We start from the raw sequence: 20,064 nt of genomic DNA on the forward strand, positions 1-20,064 counted from the left end.
CATTGCAAGTCATGTTTAAGACAGTTTATTATCTAATAGGTAAACAACTAAGATTCAAACGCTTACAAAAACCTTTTTCTGCAAATTCAGCAAACATTTTTTAGTTAATTTAAACGTTTTAATTTAATAAAAAAAACCTAGGAAACAACTGAGCAAAATTATAAAGAAAAATACAAGTATTACCAGAGGTGGCACGAGGTAGTGAACAAGACAATTTGATACTCCCTGCACATAGGCAAATTGGGAGCTAGTGGATCGTTTAAATAGATATAGGTAAATGATAAATAAATAAATAAATCACTACATAAGTAGATTGGTCTATAGGTTTCCTGGTTTATTTATAAAGTATTAAAATAATCTTTTTACCATTTGTTTTAGTTTCACCATAAAAGGGTATTAACTATATATTAAAAATATTAAAAATAATAAAATAATATAAATATTATAAAATTTATACACTTTGGAATAATTTCCAGCTTAAATTTTATGTCATCGTAAGCAAACAGTAAAGATTCCTTATAAATATCGCAAGTAATCTTTAGGACAGTTTATTAATAGGTAAACAACTAAGATTGAAACGCTTACAAAAACCTTTTTCTACAAATTCAGCAAACATTTTTTAGTTAATTTAAACGTTTAATACCTGCAGAGCCAAAATCACAAAACGAGACAAGTATCGTCGTAGTCATACTAATAGGTGTATCAAACACACTTTATAAAACCTCTGTAATAATCATCTCCTACAAACAACAGGAAGCAAATGTACAAGGTAAATTAAAGAGTTAACATGTATGTCCACACATTTTTGCAGACGAAAAACACCTCTGTTTAAAAAGTAATTAATTAATAAAATATATGCGAATGAAAAAATCACACAACTAATATTAATTAAAAGTATTTACCAAAATATTTGTTTGGGATGTTTATATAGCAGCACTTGAAAAAATACACACAATTATTGCAATAATATGAAACACTTCTAAAAAAATGCTTTGATTAATGATTAAAACCCTTATAGCTTTAAGATAAAGCAGTTGCTTGAATTGATTATTTTTTATCTTTTGTAAGATACTAGGCATAATGTAGCATATACTTTTGATAGCAAAGCCTAATGTGCACTTATTTATATAATAACAATGTTTTCTTTAATTCATTTTAATTACCATTCATTTATTTTCTTGAGCTTCTAAAATATATGTTGGGTCCCTACATTTCATTTTCCTATTTATGTGGCTTTCTATTATTATTGAGTGGAAAAAATAATTTTAAAATTACTAACTTACATTTACTGCTTAAAATCTATTAAAAAGACGACCTATAAATGTTTGTTTGTAACTCTCAGCTAGAAAAATAATTTTGAGATGATTGGTATGTACCTACAACTACCCGAGTATGAGGTGACATCATCCACATAATAACAGCTATAATCACAGATGGTAGTACATCAATAATATTAATTGTATCCACACGCTTTAAAAATACTTTAACGATCTGCTGCTTTTCCTATTGAATTGTACAGTTAGATACATATGACACAGATTAGATGGTTGAAGATTAATACGTAAACTTACTGTAAGCATGGGCGTAGATAAAACAGTGTTTCAAGAGCTGGCTAAACATTTTTTAGTACATGACTCATGGAAAAAACTGAATAAGGAGAGGGGAAGACAGATGCATGTGGGGTCTGACACTCCCCTGCCTATCGAATTTCGTTTACAGGTCTCAGTAAATTTGTGGGCTCAAGATTACAGATTTGCTAAATACATTTAGATTTTTAAAACACTTAAATCTATTTTAAAACTCTCAGAATTGGTTTTGCAGTACAAATTGGAAAGTAACGTCACACAAAATAAACAGAAAATAATAAAAGAACAAATCAAATATATATTAATCGTATGTTAGAATCCCAGAAACAGATAGAAAATTTCCCTCTATGTGTACTACCATTTACAGCCATGTTGTTAGCAGAAGTTAAATCAAGTTGTTTCAGCTGACGTTTACGTTATCTAGCTGCATTACTAGGGTTTATAAGCTGCATTGCTTATGGGAGGGGCTTACTTATTAACTTAAACATATGTCCACAAGAAAAATAAATCTGGCCGGTATTCGAACCCGCTACCTCGTAAATATAAGCTGCCATTCTACCGATTACACAATGATAGCCAGCTTCACAACGCCTATAAATTTGAATTTATTAAATATTAAACTCAACATACATAACTACAACAAACAACAAAGTAAAACCAACTGAAAGTTTGTTAAATCCGTATGTGAAAATAAGCTCTCAGCTCTAAGCTTGAAGCAACACAGAGTAATACTCAAATTGCAAAAATATTTGTTTAATTTTAAATTTTTAAATCTAATTCACATTGGGGAAGACATAAATTTTAATATAGTATTTCAAATTCATACTTTGACAAAACTCAAGGACATAAAATATAAATGTATTAGATCAAATATTAAACTGTATTGTTTCACGTAAAATTAAATAGTTATAATTCTATTTCAATTAATCTCAGCTTGTTAATATATTTTTGCTTAACCCTCTCCTCATTGTCAATATTGCTTACTTTTCTTAATTTCCTCCATATCTCCTTCGCAGCTTTCGCGTGTTTGTTACGTTTCTGTGGACGAGAAGCAATTAACTAAATCTGAAATTTTTCATTGAGAGATTAATGGTGGTTTTTATTAACATAATAATGTCTAATTCAAGCGACATTAATGATTACAGCAAACATTCGGCAATTGGTTTATCGCTTTCATAATAAGTTATTTTGTTGGGCATTTTATACTGATCACATCAAATACAATTCTTTAGGGAAAAAATGGATAGTTTGATACGCCCCACATGCCCTAAGTTATATTATTTTAATTTAATAAACAGCTGAGCATAATTATAGAGATAAATACAAGTATTACCAGAGGTGGCACGAGGTGGTGAACAAGACAATTTGATACTCCCTGCACACAAGCAACTGTGGAGCTAGTGGACCGTTTAAATATATATATAGATAAATGATAAATAAATAAATAAATCTTTACATAAGTAGATAGGTCTATATGTATCCTGGTTTACGGTATTTATAAAGTATTAAAATAATCTGTTTATCATTTGTTTTAGTTTCACCATAAAAGGGTATTAACTATATATTTAAAATATTAAAAGGGTGTCGGCCCTATATGATTAACACACGTTGTACTATTATTTTAACAACAAAAAAATTACATTTTATAGCAGGTTAGATTCGTCCACTCATTACTGTAACAATTTCACATATTCTTATTTGTTAAGTTCTCTATGGCACTGCACGCTGGTATTAATGAAGGTAAGTTCTTTCGTTGGTTGTAGGGAGAAGTTAAATTTTTAATATCACCTGGGGCTTAAATGTTGGACATCGATGCTCGAGTTCCTGGACAACATGATGGGTACAATTTCTGCGCCCAAATGTGGACCCAAACAGGGTGTAGCTCCTGGACTCAGGAAATGTCTCGCACAGACATCATAAAGGCGCGGACCGAGAATTGCGCGGATGACGCGGCAGAAACCGTGATTTAGGAAGAACAACAAATTAATAAAAAGTAAACTAAAAAATTATCTGTTGCCTAAATACAACGATTGACTGTCTACTACTAAATTAGAAACTGGGATCACATCCCTTAACACCGATGGCTACATTCCTAAGTCGAAGGAAGAGTTCGTCGTTGGCGCAAAAAACCCTCTTAACAGAGGAGACGCCGAGACGACGCGGTAAGTAGCCGAAGTCAAAGTGCCTGCAATTGTGGACAAAACTCCTAATTAAAACGGGCGCTCGGCCCTAGGGAAAAGAGGGGGAAGGTTCGGCTCTGGGCCGAAAACTTCCGGAGGTGACCGAGGTGGGTGCAACTACACCTTCAGTTGTTGCGTCGAGGAGGCGACCACTGTGCTCTCTTCCAGCGGGCACAGAAAGCTACGTATGATCGGTTTTTACAGGAAGCGAGTAGAAAGTATATGGCCTTATGGCGCAGGGGTGCTGCTCTCTGGCGGCCTAAAGGGGAAGGAAAGAAGGAGGTTAGCAAAGTCGCCACCAGGTGTCGCGGGCGTCAGCTCTGCGAGCTGGCGACAAGAGAATAAGTTACTATTTCTGCCGCTAGATGTCGTGTGTGGTCCATTTTGATCATATTTTTTCTACGGCAAAATGTCCTTGAAGTCGGCCACTGGTTGCCGGGGTTCATGTCAGGGCAATGATCCTGGTCTAAATTCTGAGAATCAAGGTGGGTAGCTGTGGGGGTGAGGGAGGACAAAAAACGCAACGAGGCTGGGAACGAGCCTCCTAACGTGCCTTTCTAAAAGTGAACCTAAGATGTATAGGAATATAGGGGAATAGCACTGGTAAGCTTGTCTCTGAGATGTGGTAACATCTCGTCCAGAGCTGTTGTAGGCAAATTTAGTCATGCAGGGGAATATGTTACAGGCCGGGAACGTGACTGTAAGCGGGAGAAATGTAACCGGGCTGCCAACGACGTCTTAGACTTGCAAAAGATCAGATTGGTTCCTGAGAAAAGGTGCCTCGGTCCACAGGCGCAAAGTTCAACTAAGTGTAAATCACTCTTTTGTAAATTAATTATTAAGAAAATAAAATTTCCAAAAATAATTTTAATTTATAACAATGGGGAAAAAACGTGCCGAAATAACTAATTTCCGGCACAAGTTAATCAAAAAATTGTTACACAAAAGCCCTGAATCATCAACTTTGAAGTGAAATATTTTTAAATTTATGCTTCTTAAACAAAAAAACTACAGTTTTAAATTGTCCATGCACAACTCTTTTTTAAATGGGAAAATTAAAAAAAAAAATCTGTGAAATATGGCTCTAATACCCAGGTATATATATCGCCAGATAGTACGACGTCACACCCGCCATCTTGTTTTCGTCTTTTGGAGGCCATCATCTTGGATCCAATATATTGTTTTTATTTGCTAGTTGTTTATGCCGCCATATTTGTTTGATTTTAACCAGCCAGAGTGCAGTAATAATTTATTACTGTGGTGTCCACTATCTTCAAATTATGGCGTCATCTTGCAAATTCGTAATTATTTAGTTATAAATTCGGAAAAATTACAAAATTCCTTTAAGAAAAAAATCAATTAGTATACTGATTGATTCGATAAACTCCTGACCAAGGTTCGATACTTGATCAGTGCAAAAAAAATTTATATAAACATTTAATACCATAAAAGCGTCTTACGTTACTAGTATACCTAGTCTGAGTGTACTGTGTGTTCATTGTGTGTCCAGTGTGTGTACCATGATCATTGTGTTTACTGTTTGTCCATTGTGTGTGTTCAGATTGTGTATTGTCTGTTCATTGTGCGTACTGTGTGTGTATTGTGTGTTCTTTTGTTTCTTTTGTTTCGTTGAATGTGCGTAGTCTAATATGTAATAAATCTGAATATTTACTGGTTCAAATCCTATTGGTCTTGATAAAACATTTTTCAGGTATTCTCGGTCCTTTAGTAAGCTTAAAACATGTTTCTTTGGTCTAATTGCTTGTAATTGATTTTATCGATACTTTCGGACTGACTGTTTGGAGACTTTGTCTTGATTGCTTGAAATATGTTATATTTGTTATCGACGAAGAAGGTCCTGTGGTCCGGAGACGATTGGTCTATACGCCTACATTGCACATGGCCTGTCCTCGTTGTCCGAAGTCTCTTGGACTGTACCCCTAACATAGTACAAGACCTGGTTGGAGGGTATCCCAAGTATCGAAAAATTAGACTTCCATGGTAGGCACAACGACTACATATTTTTTTCGACGGATAGATATCTTGAATAAGAGCTGTTTTTCGTAGAGAGAATTATTAATAAACACCAAGAAATTTAATTGTAAACAGATTTTAAAATTTATTTTAATCTTTAGTTTCTCTTACCACTGGCCGAGAAAAAAACCAAGGACGGAAATCCATCCAGTCGATCATTATTTTAATAAATGAATTATTTGATAAATTTTGGAATTTTTTCCATTTTTCTAGGTCAATAAAAACAATAGGTATTCAAAAATCGGCTTACTGGAGGCGGTTAGTCTAGGAACCTAAGATTCTTAAATTGAATAAAAACATTTATGTAAATTTTTTTTGCATAGATCAATTATTTAACCAAGGACAGGAACTGATCGAATCAATTATTATATTGTTTCCAGATTTTTAAAATGTTTATTGGAGGTTTTCCCAGATTTATAGCCAAATAATTACGATTTTCCAAGACGGCATCATAATTTCAAGATTGTGGACGCCACAATAATAAATTATTACTGCACTCTAGTGGTTAAAAATTAAACTAATTTGGCTGCAGCATACTCTAGCAGACGGAAAAAAAAATGTTGGATCCAAGATGAGGGCCTTCAGCAGACGAAAAAAAGTTAATTACTCAAGTTGTGGGGATCACATCCCTTACCTAGCCGATAACATATTTAAACAACGACCGGAGTGAAGTCTGAATGAGCAGCTCGCCGACGATGTGGTGTGGTCAGTCTGCTGTCGCGGCGCGAAGTAAGTTTGGGGCGGCAGCGACTAATAATTAAAAGACGAAGCCAATCAAAAGAAAAAGGGGGGAGGCTTCGACTTCTGGACTGAATGGTTCCAAAGATTTCCGAGGGAGTGGTTGAGAAATACTAACTTCAATATCTCGAAGTTGGTGGGACTGGCCGATGTCAGCGCGACCTACTGAGGGGTGTCCGAAACAAGGAGAGATCAACTCACACGAGGCGATTGCTAAAGCATTGGACTTATGGAGGGGACTAGTGCAGTGTTCTGGTGGCTTGGAAATTAACTATGGAGCACTGTTTGTTGCGTCAGGCGCCAGGGGGGCAGGCGTTTAACAGGCGTTCAAACACCCAGGGGAAATAATTCGCAACTCTGCCACTAGAGGGCCGAGGCGATACATTCTGAGACTGTGTGCCATTGCACATTTGTAGTAATGCGCATGCTCACTTTATCTATTTTATAGTTATTGTTTTTATTTTATTTTGTATAGCAAACTGGGAGCCATAATTTTTTTTATTCTTGAATTTGTAAATCATCTTGTAACCAACAATTTCAGCATAATTTATATTTATAAAAGCACAAGTTTCTGTGTTAAAATTCTTATATTAGTTTTACAACAAAATAATTTTACTTTTGTCCATAATGAAAGTTGATTTGGGAAATCGCACTATAGTGTAACTCTATTTGTTTTACATGTGCAGTCTTTCATGTCTCAACTCTATGGTCTTCTTCAGTTGCACAAAATAATGCGTCTTTTTTTTTTAAGCATGTCGGCCATGATGTAACTGTTCCTAGCTTCGGCCGTTTCTTAATCTCTTGACATCAATGTCTTAATTAATTCTCCGTACACCGCAAGTGTGTGTGTGCGGAAGGCGTGGGTGGCCATGGGCGCGATTACTTCGTGACACACAACTTCTTCGTCACCTGAGTCATGGTGCTCCTCAGTGCCTGATGCAGCTCGTCTAATCAGGAAAGATCTTCTTTGTTACTTTCTGCATGCAGAAGAGCAACCATGAGCCACCACATATCAAAAGATAAAATTTTAACCTAGCATTTTCGGCATTGTTTTGGACTAATAATTAATTAATTTATTTTTGAATTAACCTATGTAATTTTTAACCTATGTAATTCTTAACATCAAAATCAATGTGTTTAACTTAAGTATCTAAAGGGGCCCCTTATCTTAACATTTACTTTTACTATCAGTATGACTGTATACTCATCAATTGATATTAAACTTGTTATTGTTATTATTTAAAGTAAAATAATTTAAAGAAAAGAAAATATAAGGAACAGAGAAACGATATTGTTGTATTCATTTAACTAAGACCACTGTTTGTATTAATTTTGACTAGTATATATTTAACTATTTTATCCTGTAATATGGCCTCCCCAGTCGGCTCAAGGTTCTCATGATTTTCTACACGCCTAACAAGGCACCATTGAGCCCGTTCCCCATGCTTTCACTGTTGACCTCTGTGCCTCCTTGGTATTTGGCCAGGTTGAGGTAGAGAGGGCGGCAGAGCTTGGTAGCAGAGCTGGTGGTTCTGGTGTTTTGTTGGTTGTGTTTTCACATGTGTAGATGTTTGTCTTGCATGTGTCCACCCTCAGATGTGCTTGGCTTGGCTATGGCAAAAGTTATTTACTGTTGTTTTTATTGTGGTAGTTTTGTTATTTGTTATTTTCATTATGTCCTCTTCAATCATCCCTGAGTTCCTCATAAAGGATGAATTGATCTTTGAGTGTCAATTGCGTGGCATTTCATGTGAAAACGCCACAGTGGCACATTTGCGTAAAACATTGCGTTTGGATCTTCAGAACAGCACTCCAGTTAATCATAACCTTTTGATAACAGTGAACCCTAATGAGGAGTATAAAACCTGCACGAGTAAGATACTAGTTTTACAGGAGTTGGTTACAAAATTAGATGATGAGAATTTTGCCGTAACACTCCCTCGTGTCAGAAATCGTTTGAATCACTTGAGTACACGCATTAAGTGTTTGCTTGAGGTTCACACACCTAAACTGTCTGAGTTACAAGTTGCCTCACTTGAAAATATGATGGAGGAGATTCAGAATTTAGTTGAGACTGTCGGTAACGCTGAATCCCAGTTCTCGTTAGTGCGTGATGTAACACCTATCACATCCTTGACAAATATTTGTGAACAGTTGAGTAGGGTGGCATTGCCCACTTCCACTGTCCCGAACCACTTATTTCATCAGCTCCTGGTCCGTCCAAGGTAGACTTTGATCCTGTCGGTAACGTTTGTAGCCCTATGTCCATTCCTAACCTAACTAAACCAGCCTATACCACATCCACTCAGTCTACGAGTCGGAACCCTCATGTTGTATTTAGTACATCAGCAAGCTCGACACATAATCCTACTCCCTCTAGAAATTTTGCGCTGCCAAGTGTGTTTGGTAAACTTACTCATCTTCTCGAAACAATGTTGAAAGACTTCCCGGCCACTGATGGGTTGCACATACCTAAATTTTTAAATTTCCTTAAGATTATTGTTAAATTGCGACAAAGCAACACCATCCATGAGTCGCAGATCTTGGAAACTATTTACCCTTTCACTTTTGGGCCTTTAGCCGAAAGGACTCAGCTGGCAATTGCCCAGAACCTTTCTTTCGATGCCTACCATGAGAATATCCTTAGTTTGTTTATTCCCTTCAGGTTGCTTACACAATTGCAATTAAATAATTTCAATCGGTTACAGAAACCTGATGAACCACATTCTGTGTATGTAAATGAGGTTAAGGAGACCGCTGCCATTTTGCGACTCAGTGTAACTGAACAAGAAATTGTTAGCACCATCCTAGAGGGGCTTTCCCCTGATGAGAGATCTCGGTTAGTCTTTCTCAGCAAACCCTCCACATTTTCCGAGCTCGACAGAATGTGTATCCATTCGCAAAATGTTAGGTTTGCGGATCATCACCGTAACCTACAGTTTGCCCATCCCACATTTAAGACTCAAAACTATGGTTTTCACAGTTCATGTAACACCACACAGGTTAATCCTAACTTTAAGAAGAGTAGTGTTTACAACCAAACAAAAACTAAGCCAGGCAATCAAGCACAAGGTCAATTTTGTAATTATTGCAAAAGAAATAACCATGTCATCAGAGACTGCAAGGTTCTGCAACAAAAAAATGCCAGAAGCAGGGATGTAAGGTGAGCGACTTACCCTGCAAGCAAGATCGGAAGCCTAATTCACAGTATAATGCTCACGTTCTTCAGCAGATTAACTCAGCTCTTTGTTTTCAAACATATTTTGGAGTACGAAAACACTTTCCAGATCAAGTTTGTAAGGTTAACTCCCCTAATATTGTGGGAATAAATTCCGTGCCAGTACCTCGTATTGTGGTATCGTTTGGTTCCTTTGATACTCCCGCTTTAGTTGATTCGGGTTCTACACATTCTATCATTTCCTATGAGTTGTTCACCAAATTAAAGGAAGCTAAGGGCATAAAATCAATTGTAAAAGGCGATTTCAAGTGCTATTCTGCTTCTAATGATATTTTGACCATAGATTGTTGCGCCACTATTAAATTAAAAATAGCAAATTTTACTTGGGTTTTCCCTTGCTTGGTATGTAAAAACATAGGTTTGGATTGTATTCTCGGAGCAGACTTTATGATGAAAACCGGACTTATACTTGATGTGCAAGAAAAGTGTATTTTCTTTAAGTTCCTACCTAAACTCAAAATTCGGTTTGCAGACAGTAACCAGCACCTTGATAACCTTGCTGAAATAAATTTACACAACTCTAGTAAAATTGAAAGTGATATTTTGAGCCATCTGTCTGATGAACAGCGTATTGCTATCAGAAAACTATGTGAATCATTTTCTAAAGTTCTAACCTCCGAATTAGGTCTTACCAACCTCTTGGAATATGAGATTAAGCTAAAAGATAGCAGCTATGTTAAAAATCAACCTTACAGATTGGCACCCATTCAGATGAATCTTTTGCGAAACGAAGTACAGCAACTTTTGGATAAAGGCGTTATTGAGCAGTCTACCTCTCAGTATGCGAGTCCGGCATTTCTAGTTCCTAAATATAATGGTAAGCAACGAATGGTGGTTGATTTCCGTCGTGTAAATCAAAAGATTGAGATTGAATCAGTTCCTTTGCCCGATCTACATTCAGCTTTTCATTGGTTTGCTAAAGCTAAGTACTTTACCACCATTGATTTAAATTCAGCATATCATCAAATCTCTCTCAAAAAAGAATCTAAGCACATCACTAGTTTTTGTGTACCCTGGAATTTATACCAGTTTACGCGAGTTCCTTTTGGGCTTGCTACTGGAGCTCAAGTCCTCACACGATTATTGGACCAAATTTTTCATGACATTAAATTTAAATTTGTATACAATTATTTGGATGATCTTGTTATATATTCTGAGAATTTTGAGGAACATCTTCAACACTTGAGAGAAGTTTTCTCTCGTTTTGAGAAAGCAGGCTTAACCGTTAACCCACAAAAGATTAAAACTGCTGTCCCAGAGATTTCATTCCTTGGTCATAAAATTTCTTCTCAAGGTATTTCCATCGATCCAGAACGTACAAAATCCATTAGAGAGTTTCCTCCACCCCGCGATGTTAAAGGTATAGCTAGATTTATCGGTATGGTCCAGTTTTTTGGAAAATTTATTCCTAATTTGGCCGAGAAGGCCGTTCCTTTGAATCAACTCTGTAAAAAGAATGTGAAATTTGAATGGGGAGAAAAACAAAAAAAGCTTTTGAAACACTAAAGAATGATATAATGTGTCCACCAGTACTCTGTATGGCAGATTTTTCGAAACCTTTCATTTTGCAAACCGATGCTTCAGGTTCAGCAATAGGGGCGGTTTTAGCACAAGAGTTTGATGGTGCCCGCCATCCGATAGCTTTTGCATCCCGGACTCTGACCAATCAAGAGAAGGTAGCATCTATTTATGAATTTGAATGTCTCGCTGTTGTTTTTGGTATAGATAAGTTCAGGCCTTACTTAGAACATACAGAATTCCTTTTGGAAACGGATAATCAAGCTCTATCATGGCTCTTGGCGCACCCACGACAATTAGGCAAAATCGGTCGTTGGGTCATGAAAATCTCATCTCTAAAATTCAAGGTTCAGCATATAAGAGGAACACAGAATGTAATTGCTGATACGATTTCACGTATGTTTGATTGTTCACAGCCTAGTAAGGAGGAAGCCACTTCTAATGTTTTGGTCACTGATTTCCCTTTAGCCTTCAAGACTATTCAGGCTCATCAGGAGGAAGATGAGGAATTGCAGAAAATTGTCCAAAATTTGAGTTCAGGTATCCAACAAAAACCATATTTTCTGTCCAAAGGTATCTTGTTTTCCAAAACTCGAAACAATCAGAAACGTATTGTTCTTCCCAAAGTATTGAAACCCCTGGTATTCGAATATTTTCATTCCTCGCCTATTGGTGCTCATCTCGGTATATATAAAACTATTGAGACTATTAAAAGGCATTTTGTTTGGAACGGTATGTATGCTGAGGTGGCTGATAGAGTCAAACAATGTCATCTTTGTGCACTTAGTAAACCTGCTCAGAATACCCATTTAGGTTTTTTGTCTTCTGAAATATCCGACAAACCTATGCAAAAATTATTTATTGATTTCGTAGGCCCTTTTCCAAGGAGTAAAGATGGAAATAGTATCTTATTAGTTTGTGTGGATGCATTTTCCAAATTTGTTTGGTTGATTCCTTTAAGAAAAGCTGATGCTCAATCCACGATTCGGGCTCTTCAATCCTACATATTCCAAAGTTTTGGGGTTCCTTCATCAATAGTTTAGGATAATGGATCACGATTTACTTCCAAATTATTCAAAATTATGTGCTTCACACATGGTATACGTCATATCACGTTGTCACCATACTATCCTCCACCTTCGCATGCGGAAAGGTTCAATCGTAACCTCCGTTCGGCCTTAATTGCCTTCCATGCGAAAGATCAAGTTAGTTGGGACAAAAATCTGCGTTGGCTTCAGATGGCTTTTAATTATTCACGTCATGAGTCACATAAATCTTCGCCTTTCAATTTGATGTTCACCTATGCTCCGAACAATCCCTTGTCTAATCTTTGGTCCTTGGATGACCTGTTACCTAAGGATTCTAAAAACATTAAAGTAATTTGGGCAGCTGCCCTTAAAAACCTTAAGCACTCACATGAAAGAAGTCGTATTAAATATGAAAAGAATCGAGTAAAAAATCCTTTTCGATGAGGTGACCTCGTCTTATGCAAGTCACATCCTACCAGTAAAGCAGTGGATAAGAGGATGGCGAAACTGTCTTTTCGCTGGTCAGGCCCTTATCACATCCAATGCTTTTTAACCCCAGTGACAGCTGCCCTAGCTGATCCTGACACGGGTTCTTATGTGACCAGAGCTCACATTTCACACTTAAAAAGGTATCACTCTCCACCTCCAGTTTGAATTGTCCAATGTTGGGATCTGCAGGTCCTTTCGTTTGGTCTTCACTGCAGGTGTTTACTTTTGTCCGATCCTTGACTTAGTTTGATCGTGGCTTGATCACCCACTGATCATAGTCTTGAGGATTCAGAATTTATTTAACTTTTTTTCAGAATAGGCCTATTCTTTATACATATTACATAAAAGGCAGAGAAACAAAAAAAAACCATGGTAGTAATTTAAGTTTTTATAACATCTATTATTTTATCTTTGTTTAGGGTATGTTTTTATGGGTATCCTCTAGTTTAGATCACATGATGTGTGGGTAATATCTGAATAATGTTGGGTATTATTAATAATTAGAAATCTTAAAATGTTGTTTTATCTTATATTTCACTATCCAAAGGTGTTTTCCTGTGTTCTTGTTTTAGTGTCGCTGTGAATCTCCCGTCTCCTGTATTTCCTTGTGGTCGTGTGCCATGTTCGGGGTCTTGTGCCTCCTTGTTTGTGCCTACTCCTTCGCTCTTGGAAGAGTTACGGTAAATCATTTGAATTCTGGTATTCTCTTCGAAATACAAGATTCGCTCATCTTTTCGGACAATGTTTATTCCATTGTGCTTGACTTCAATTTAGTTAAACTTGAAAATGAAAGTAAACAATCGGATGTTTTCCTGAACAAAGTTATTTCACTGAATAGTGGTCATCACGATGACGAAGCTTGGAATCAGAATTTTGCGTTTGTGGTCAAACAACTACAAGAAAACTTTATTGCATACAAAACTGAGACTATGGCTTTAACTTCACTTTTGCCCCATCGCCCTAGAAGGCAAAAACGTGGTTGGTTTAATTTTGGTGGTTCTATATTGAAGACAGTTTTCGGTACCCTAGATAGTAATGATTTGACTGTCTTGGAGAAAAGACTGAAAGTGGTTAACGAGAATCAAGATGACATTTCTAACAGTATGTTACATCATATGATTGTGGTCAAGAATTTAGAAGACAGAGTCATAAACAACACTATTCTCATTAAAAATTTGGCGTTACATTATCTAAATAGCCATAAAGAATTTTACAAAGCATTTAACAGCTCCATCCATGAAGTCTGGGACAAAATCACATTAATAAGTTGGAGAATTGATCTAAATACCCTTTTTTTTTAGGGTTAGTGAGACATTATCTAGTGCTCGGCTGGAAATTTCCGATCTAAGACAAGCTATTGAAAACAGTGTTCATGCACAAATAAGTTCCACTCTTCTAACACCCACTGTGTTTATTGATCTTTTGTTTAAAATTCAACAGTATATTTCCCTACCCTTGCATATGTTGGCTACAATTTCGCATGATAATCTCTACATGTTTTATGGTTTGAGTAAAGTCCAAGCCATTGTCTATAATGGTTCATTAAATGTCATTGTTAACGTGCCTTTAGCAAACAAGAATAGCAGTTTTGAGGCTTATAACATTTTCGCCTGAGTTCAAACATTATCTCTTACTCAACGTGCACGATACTTTGTTGGTTAGTCCAGACAGAAAAATATTTGCTCCTGTGTTTTCTTCTTCTCTCTCGGGTTGTAAAAAATACGGTGTAACCTTATGTTCCCCGATCTTTCCGTTTTTTGATGCTCATGTCAGTAATTGTGAGTTTAACCTTTTCCTTGGTAAACCCACTTATGAAATTTGTGATGAAAGCTTTGTTTCACTGGATTTACCTTTCCTTCTAAAAACCAATACACTCTGGTTATTCGCTAGTAATCATTCATTGGATGTTACCTTACTGTGTCGATTAACTGCGGAGTCATTTCCACCTTTAACTATTTCTTTAATGGGTAGTGGATATATAAATAATGTTTCCCATTGTGACATTGTAAGCCCATTTTTTAAAACTTTCGGGTCAGTAATTTCTACTTTACATTTCAATCTAACTTTACCTTCTATTCACATCCCAAAATTTAATTTTAACCTCAGCACCGTCCTTTGCATCACTCCCTAATTTAACCATCAATGCTTCTCTTATTAAGGATATTAATGGTATGTTAAAGTCCCGTCCTAACGGTGCTCCTTTTCATGATGTAGTTAATCTCTTTCGTCCAAAGCAACAACACGTTGAGTCCTACTCTCACTTTAACCTTGCTGCCATATCCATATCCTCCCTGGTCTTAATTTGTATCCTCATTTTGAGCATTATCCTTTTCTTGAAGTTGCGCTCCATCTCGACCACCCCCCCAAATCCTTCACCTCCTATCCCTTCTGGGACAATGTTGTTTCCCTTAGCCTTGTCTTCTAATGTGGAATAGTAATTTTTTATATATATAGCTAAGTGTTTATGTGGGTATTGTTGTAATTGGGATGTTATTTTAGTTTTGGGACTTATTAACTGTTGCCACTCACCGGCTGTTGCCCTTTGAGGGGAGGAGTATGTGCCATTGCACATTTGTAGTAATGCGCATGCTCACTTTATCTATTTTATAGTTATTGTTTTTATTTTATTTTGTATAGCAAACTCGGAGCCATATTTTTTTTTTATTCTTGAATTTGTAAATCATCTTGTAACCAACAATTTCAGCATAATTTATATTTATAAAAGCACAAGTTTCTGTGTTAAAATTCTTATATTAGTTTTACAACAAAATAATTTTACTTTTGTCCATAATGAAAGTTGATTTGGGAAATCACACTATAGTGTAACTCTATTTGTTTTACATGTGCAGTCTTTCATGTCTCAACTCTATGGTCTTCTTCAGTTGCACAAAATAATGCGTCTTTTTTTTTTCAAGCATGTCGGCCATGATGTAACTGTTCCTAGCTTCGGCCGTTTCTTAATCTCTTGACATCAATGTCTTAATTAATTCTCCGTACACCGCCAGTGTGTGTGTGCGGAAGGCGTGGGTGGCCATGGGCGCGATTACTTCGTGACACACAACTTCTTCGTCACCTGAGTCATGGTGCTCCTCAGTGCCTGATGCAGCTCGTCTAATCAGGAAAGATCTTCTTTGTTACTTTCTGCATGCAGAAGAGCAACCATGAGCCACCACATATCAAAAGATAAAATTTTAACCTAGCATTTTCGGCATTGTTTTGGACTAATAATTAATTTATTTATTTTTGAATTAACCTATGTAATTTTTAACCTATGTAATTCTTAACATCAAAATCAATGTGTTTAACTTAAGTATCTAAAGGGGCCCCTTATCTTAACATTTACTTTTACTATCAGTATGACTGTATACTCATCAATTGATATTAAACTTGTTATTGTTATTATTTAAAGTAAAATAATTTAAAGAAAAGAAAATATAAGGAACAGAGAAACGATATTGTTGTATTCATTTAACTAAGACCACTGTTTGTATTAATTTTGACTAGTATATATTTAACTATTTTATCCTGTAATATGGCCTCCCCAGTCGGCTCAAGGTTCTCATGATTTTCTACACGCCTAACAAGGCACCATTGAGCCCGTTCCCCATGCTTTCACTGTTGACCTCTGTGCCTCCTTGGTATTTGGCCAGGTTGAGGTAGAGAGGGCGGCAGAACTGGAGTCGTGGCCTCGAGATTGGCTCGGGGTTGATGCCATTGTACTGGCCCACGGGTCCCTGTGAAAAGCTGTAGGGGGGCGTAGAATATTGGCTGCTCCCAGTGGGAAACTAAGCCAGCGACGTGCCGAATTGTAAGTTAAGACGAGCCACGTGTGTGCCTGACTCTCAGAACCTTGCTACTTTAATAGCTTACAGGACATAGCACTTCTTGTCATGCTTGGAGGAGAATTACAGGCGACAGACGTGTACCAAAGGTGGGGTTAAGACGATAGCACTTGCTGGGTCATTAGAAGGTAGGCAAAATTATATTTAAGCTGGGAAACATTAGGGAGACAGGTCTGACAAAGATTAAACAGGAGTGTACAGGAGGCAGAAAAAGTTTAAGTTGTTGCAGCAAAAAAAATACTGGCACCATTATTTTCAAAAATTAAAATTTAGAATTGTGTCAAAAATAATAATTGGTGTTACAGCGCACATTCCTAAATTAGTGCTGGCCTTCATGATTTTGGATATGCACCACACAGCGATTTTTTCTCCTAGTCCAGCATCTGGTGATTAACTTATAATCGGTTTTCTATGCTAATATCTCGTCTGCCTAAGCTTTGATTCCAAACCCTTTCTGAGGGAAGGGGCAATATCATGCTGTTTGCACTTTTCGTCAAAATAATTAATGCCCACGTCACCGCGAGCTATCTCGGTTGGCTTGTTTCGTTCCTGGACCATAGAATCTGTATCCTGGAATATGTATCTTGTAAGGCAGATTGTTTATCAGTGTGTTCACAAGTCTTAAACGGATGCGTTTTTGTTTTTACCTCGGCACAACTGAACCGAAAGTATAAATGTGTTTGCTCTTATACAATTTTGCCAGTACAATGAAAGTCGTCAAGCAAAAAGTGTGCTTGCCCGTGCGTATTATGCAAGATGATGGAGCCAGTGCACTCGAATTGCGGCACGGCTCGTTATTGCTTTCTACTGTACGATGGTCCTTTTTATGGGAAAACATGTGTTATACTGAGTTTCTGGAAGAAATAAATTGTCTTAGGTTCGAAAATGTGTACCTCTATTCCAAGTATCTGCAACAGCCAAATTAAAAGCGTCTAACTAGGGTTATATGATCGGTTGATGGCCTGGAGTACTTCCTATTTAATGATAATGCAGATGTGGTGTATCCAAGAGAAGCAAAAGCTAATACTGTGTTTGTTTTCGACTATGTCATGTCCGAGAATCAAGGAATAATACAAGAGTGCTTTTCCATGGGCAGACACACCAAAGTAGACTGCATTTACCTGTGTCAGATGTACAGTCGTATTCAAAAACATCTCATATGGGAAGCGAACATCATAGTACTTTTTCGCATGAATTAACTTAATTTACGTCACGCCTATGACGAACTTGCAATTACTTACATGACTTTCCAGGAATTCAAACACATGTGCTCCTTGTGTTGAAAAAATAGCACACATTCCTAGTTATAGTAAAGGACTGGCATCTTATAAGTGCGGTACAGACAAGGTTCCGATCAGTTTATCGTCAAACATGAGTCATAGCATTTCGAAATTCGGTCGTAGCGGCTGCACTACCGAACTGCCTACTGTTCTCAAGTCTCACGATGCCGAATTCAGCAAATATTTTTCACTACTAGCTCAAAAAGTAGAAAGTGTGAAAAACGAATTACTAGTCTCTGGGCCAATCAGAAACCCTCAAATTAAATATTGACGAATCACAAGCTACCCAGTTGATACTTTCTCACATGCGAGCAGCCAATGATAGAGTGATATTTGCCTGGGTGTGCGGAGGAGTGTGGAATCTATCCTGGAGGTCATTGAACACACGAAATTTTTCCAGTTCCAACTTATTAGAATGCTCTTTGTCGATAACAATGTCACCACGTTTGTCTGGTTACATTTGATTGTATAACCACTTCTCCTTGTTTACAACTGGCTCAGGGTCATCAAGAGTACGTGAAGCAGATGCACATTTGATTTAACTCTACTTTGCTACGCAATGATCCGCAGTTGTGTCCTGTGTGTACTTATAGATTGTGACCTGAACAATACACGTTATTTTCTGGTACCAGGATGAACTCCTCACTGGTGCCTGCACCAGTGTACATATCGAGTAAGTGATGATAGCACCATCCAGTGTCTTTATTTTATTAAAATATTAAGTACGCAGTCAATGTCTCGATTTAATTTCAACCCATTACACTAAGGCCAGTATTCAAAGACACAAAAATAAGGGTTTAGGTGTTTGATACTGCACACCTGTACCATGGCCATATTCCTAGTACGGTAGGACACTGCCTGTCCCTTATGTTTTACTTAACGGGTTTTGTTGTATTATCCATTGCCGATCTTTTGGCAGAGCTCACTTTTTCGTTGATTGCGTCCAGATGGCGAACCCGCGTCTGGCGCCTATTAACTCGTATATAGCCATTTTTGTGATCATTTGGTGTGCCGAACGAAATTTTATAATAAGGAAACAATCCTGGAATACATTTTGAAACCGTTAATGCTAATGACAAGAAGTAGTCGCAACTTCAAAAGAGTTTGAAAAATTTGGAAGTTCGTTCTATATTTTTGTGCTATGATGCAGCTATCTATAGTATTTATTTTTGCCGTACCAATTTGTATCGGTGGGTACCAAAATCCACGTCCAAACCTGTTTCTAACCTCGCGCAGGGCACCTTTCATCAAAAACTTTTTTCCGATCTGTTTCCTTACTTGGATCCTGGAATACAGCCTGCGAGTTATGTTATGATTGCATTCCCACAAGGCTTGCCCAGCACAGGCGTGGGCTCGGGGAGAGGGAGTGTCGAGAGGGTCTGGCTGCCCTGCAGGCTGGCCCCGCACCAGCGCCGCTGTCTCCCTGGCGACCGGCGCGCTGGGCCAGCTGCTCCTCGGGGTCTTCCAGCGCCCCCTGGCCGCCTTCCTGCGCCCGGACCGCCGCCGCCTCACCTACTACGCGGCGTCGCGCCTCTACACGGCTGCCTTCGCCGCGTCGTGCGTGGGCTACTGGCGCGGCGTGTTCCTCGCGCTGCACCTGAGCCTGGGTGCGCGCGAGTGGCCCGCGTGGGCGCTCACCCTGCTGGCCGCCGCGGCGCTGCTGGCGTCCCGCACGGCGCGCAACGTGGCGGCGCCGCCCTTCGTCGTGGCCGTCGACTCGTGGCGCGGCTACTTCGAGGTGCCCACCATGTTCCGGCTGTCGGTGAGTCCGGTGGGAATGGACTTGACCTATCTGGCAGTGGCGCTGGAGAGCAGGTAACAGGGCCTATAAACGGGCTGTAAACTGCACGGCGAGGTTTCCCCTTTAGCCTTGCAGTCGGTGAGGAGATTCAGGCAACCCCGAGGTCTCCTCTGCCTGCTCTAAGGTTTCCACGCACCGATCAGGAAGGTGATTGTCGTCTGAGGTGTCGGAACTGTTGCCGGTTCTAGTATCCGAGACATTAGCCATCAAGCCCGCGGAAAGGGTGTGTGATGCGATTATATAGCCTCTCCACATCAAGAGGCAACCCTCTGCCTCCACGTTGGCACCACTGTTGGGGGAGGATCGTGGTGACTAAGTTGGGAGGGTTCC

The 20,064-nt window shown here is 38.2% G+C and overlaps 1 protein-coding gene across 1 annotated transcript in view; it reads left to right on the forward strand.

Annotated features, from left to right (window-relative positions):
- Nucleotides 1-20,064, forward strand: part of LOC134538621 (uncharacterized) — a 163,503-nt gene that overhangs the window by 27,676 nt on the left and 115,763 nt on the right. Inside the window, exon 2 of the mRNA XM_063380053.1 lies at nucleotides 19,328-19,695. Coding sequence (XP_063236123.1) covers nucleotides 19,328-19,695 — 368 coding nt within the window. The remainder of the gene's footprint in view (nucleotides 1-19,327; nucleotides 19,696-20,064) is intronic.

The sequence above is a fragment of the Bacillus rossius genome, chromosome 13 (assembly GCF_032445375.1).
Source record: "Bacillus rossius redtenbacheri isolate Brsri chromosome 13, Brsri_v3, whole genome shotgun sequence".
Taxonomy (NCBI): domain Eukaryota; kingdom Metazoa; phylum Arthropoda; class Insecta; order Phasmatodea; family Bacillidae; genus Bacillus; species Bacillus rossius.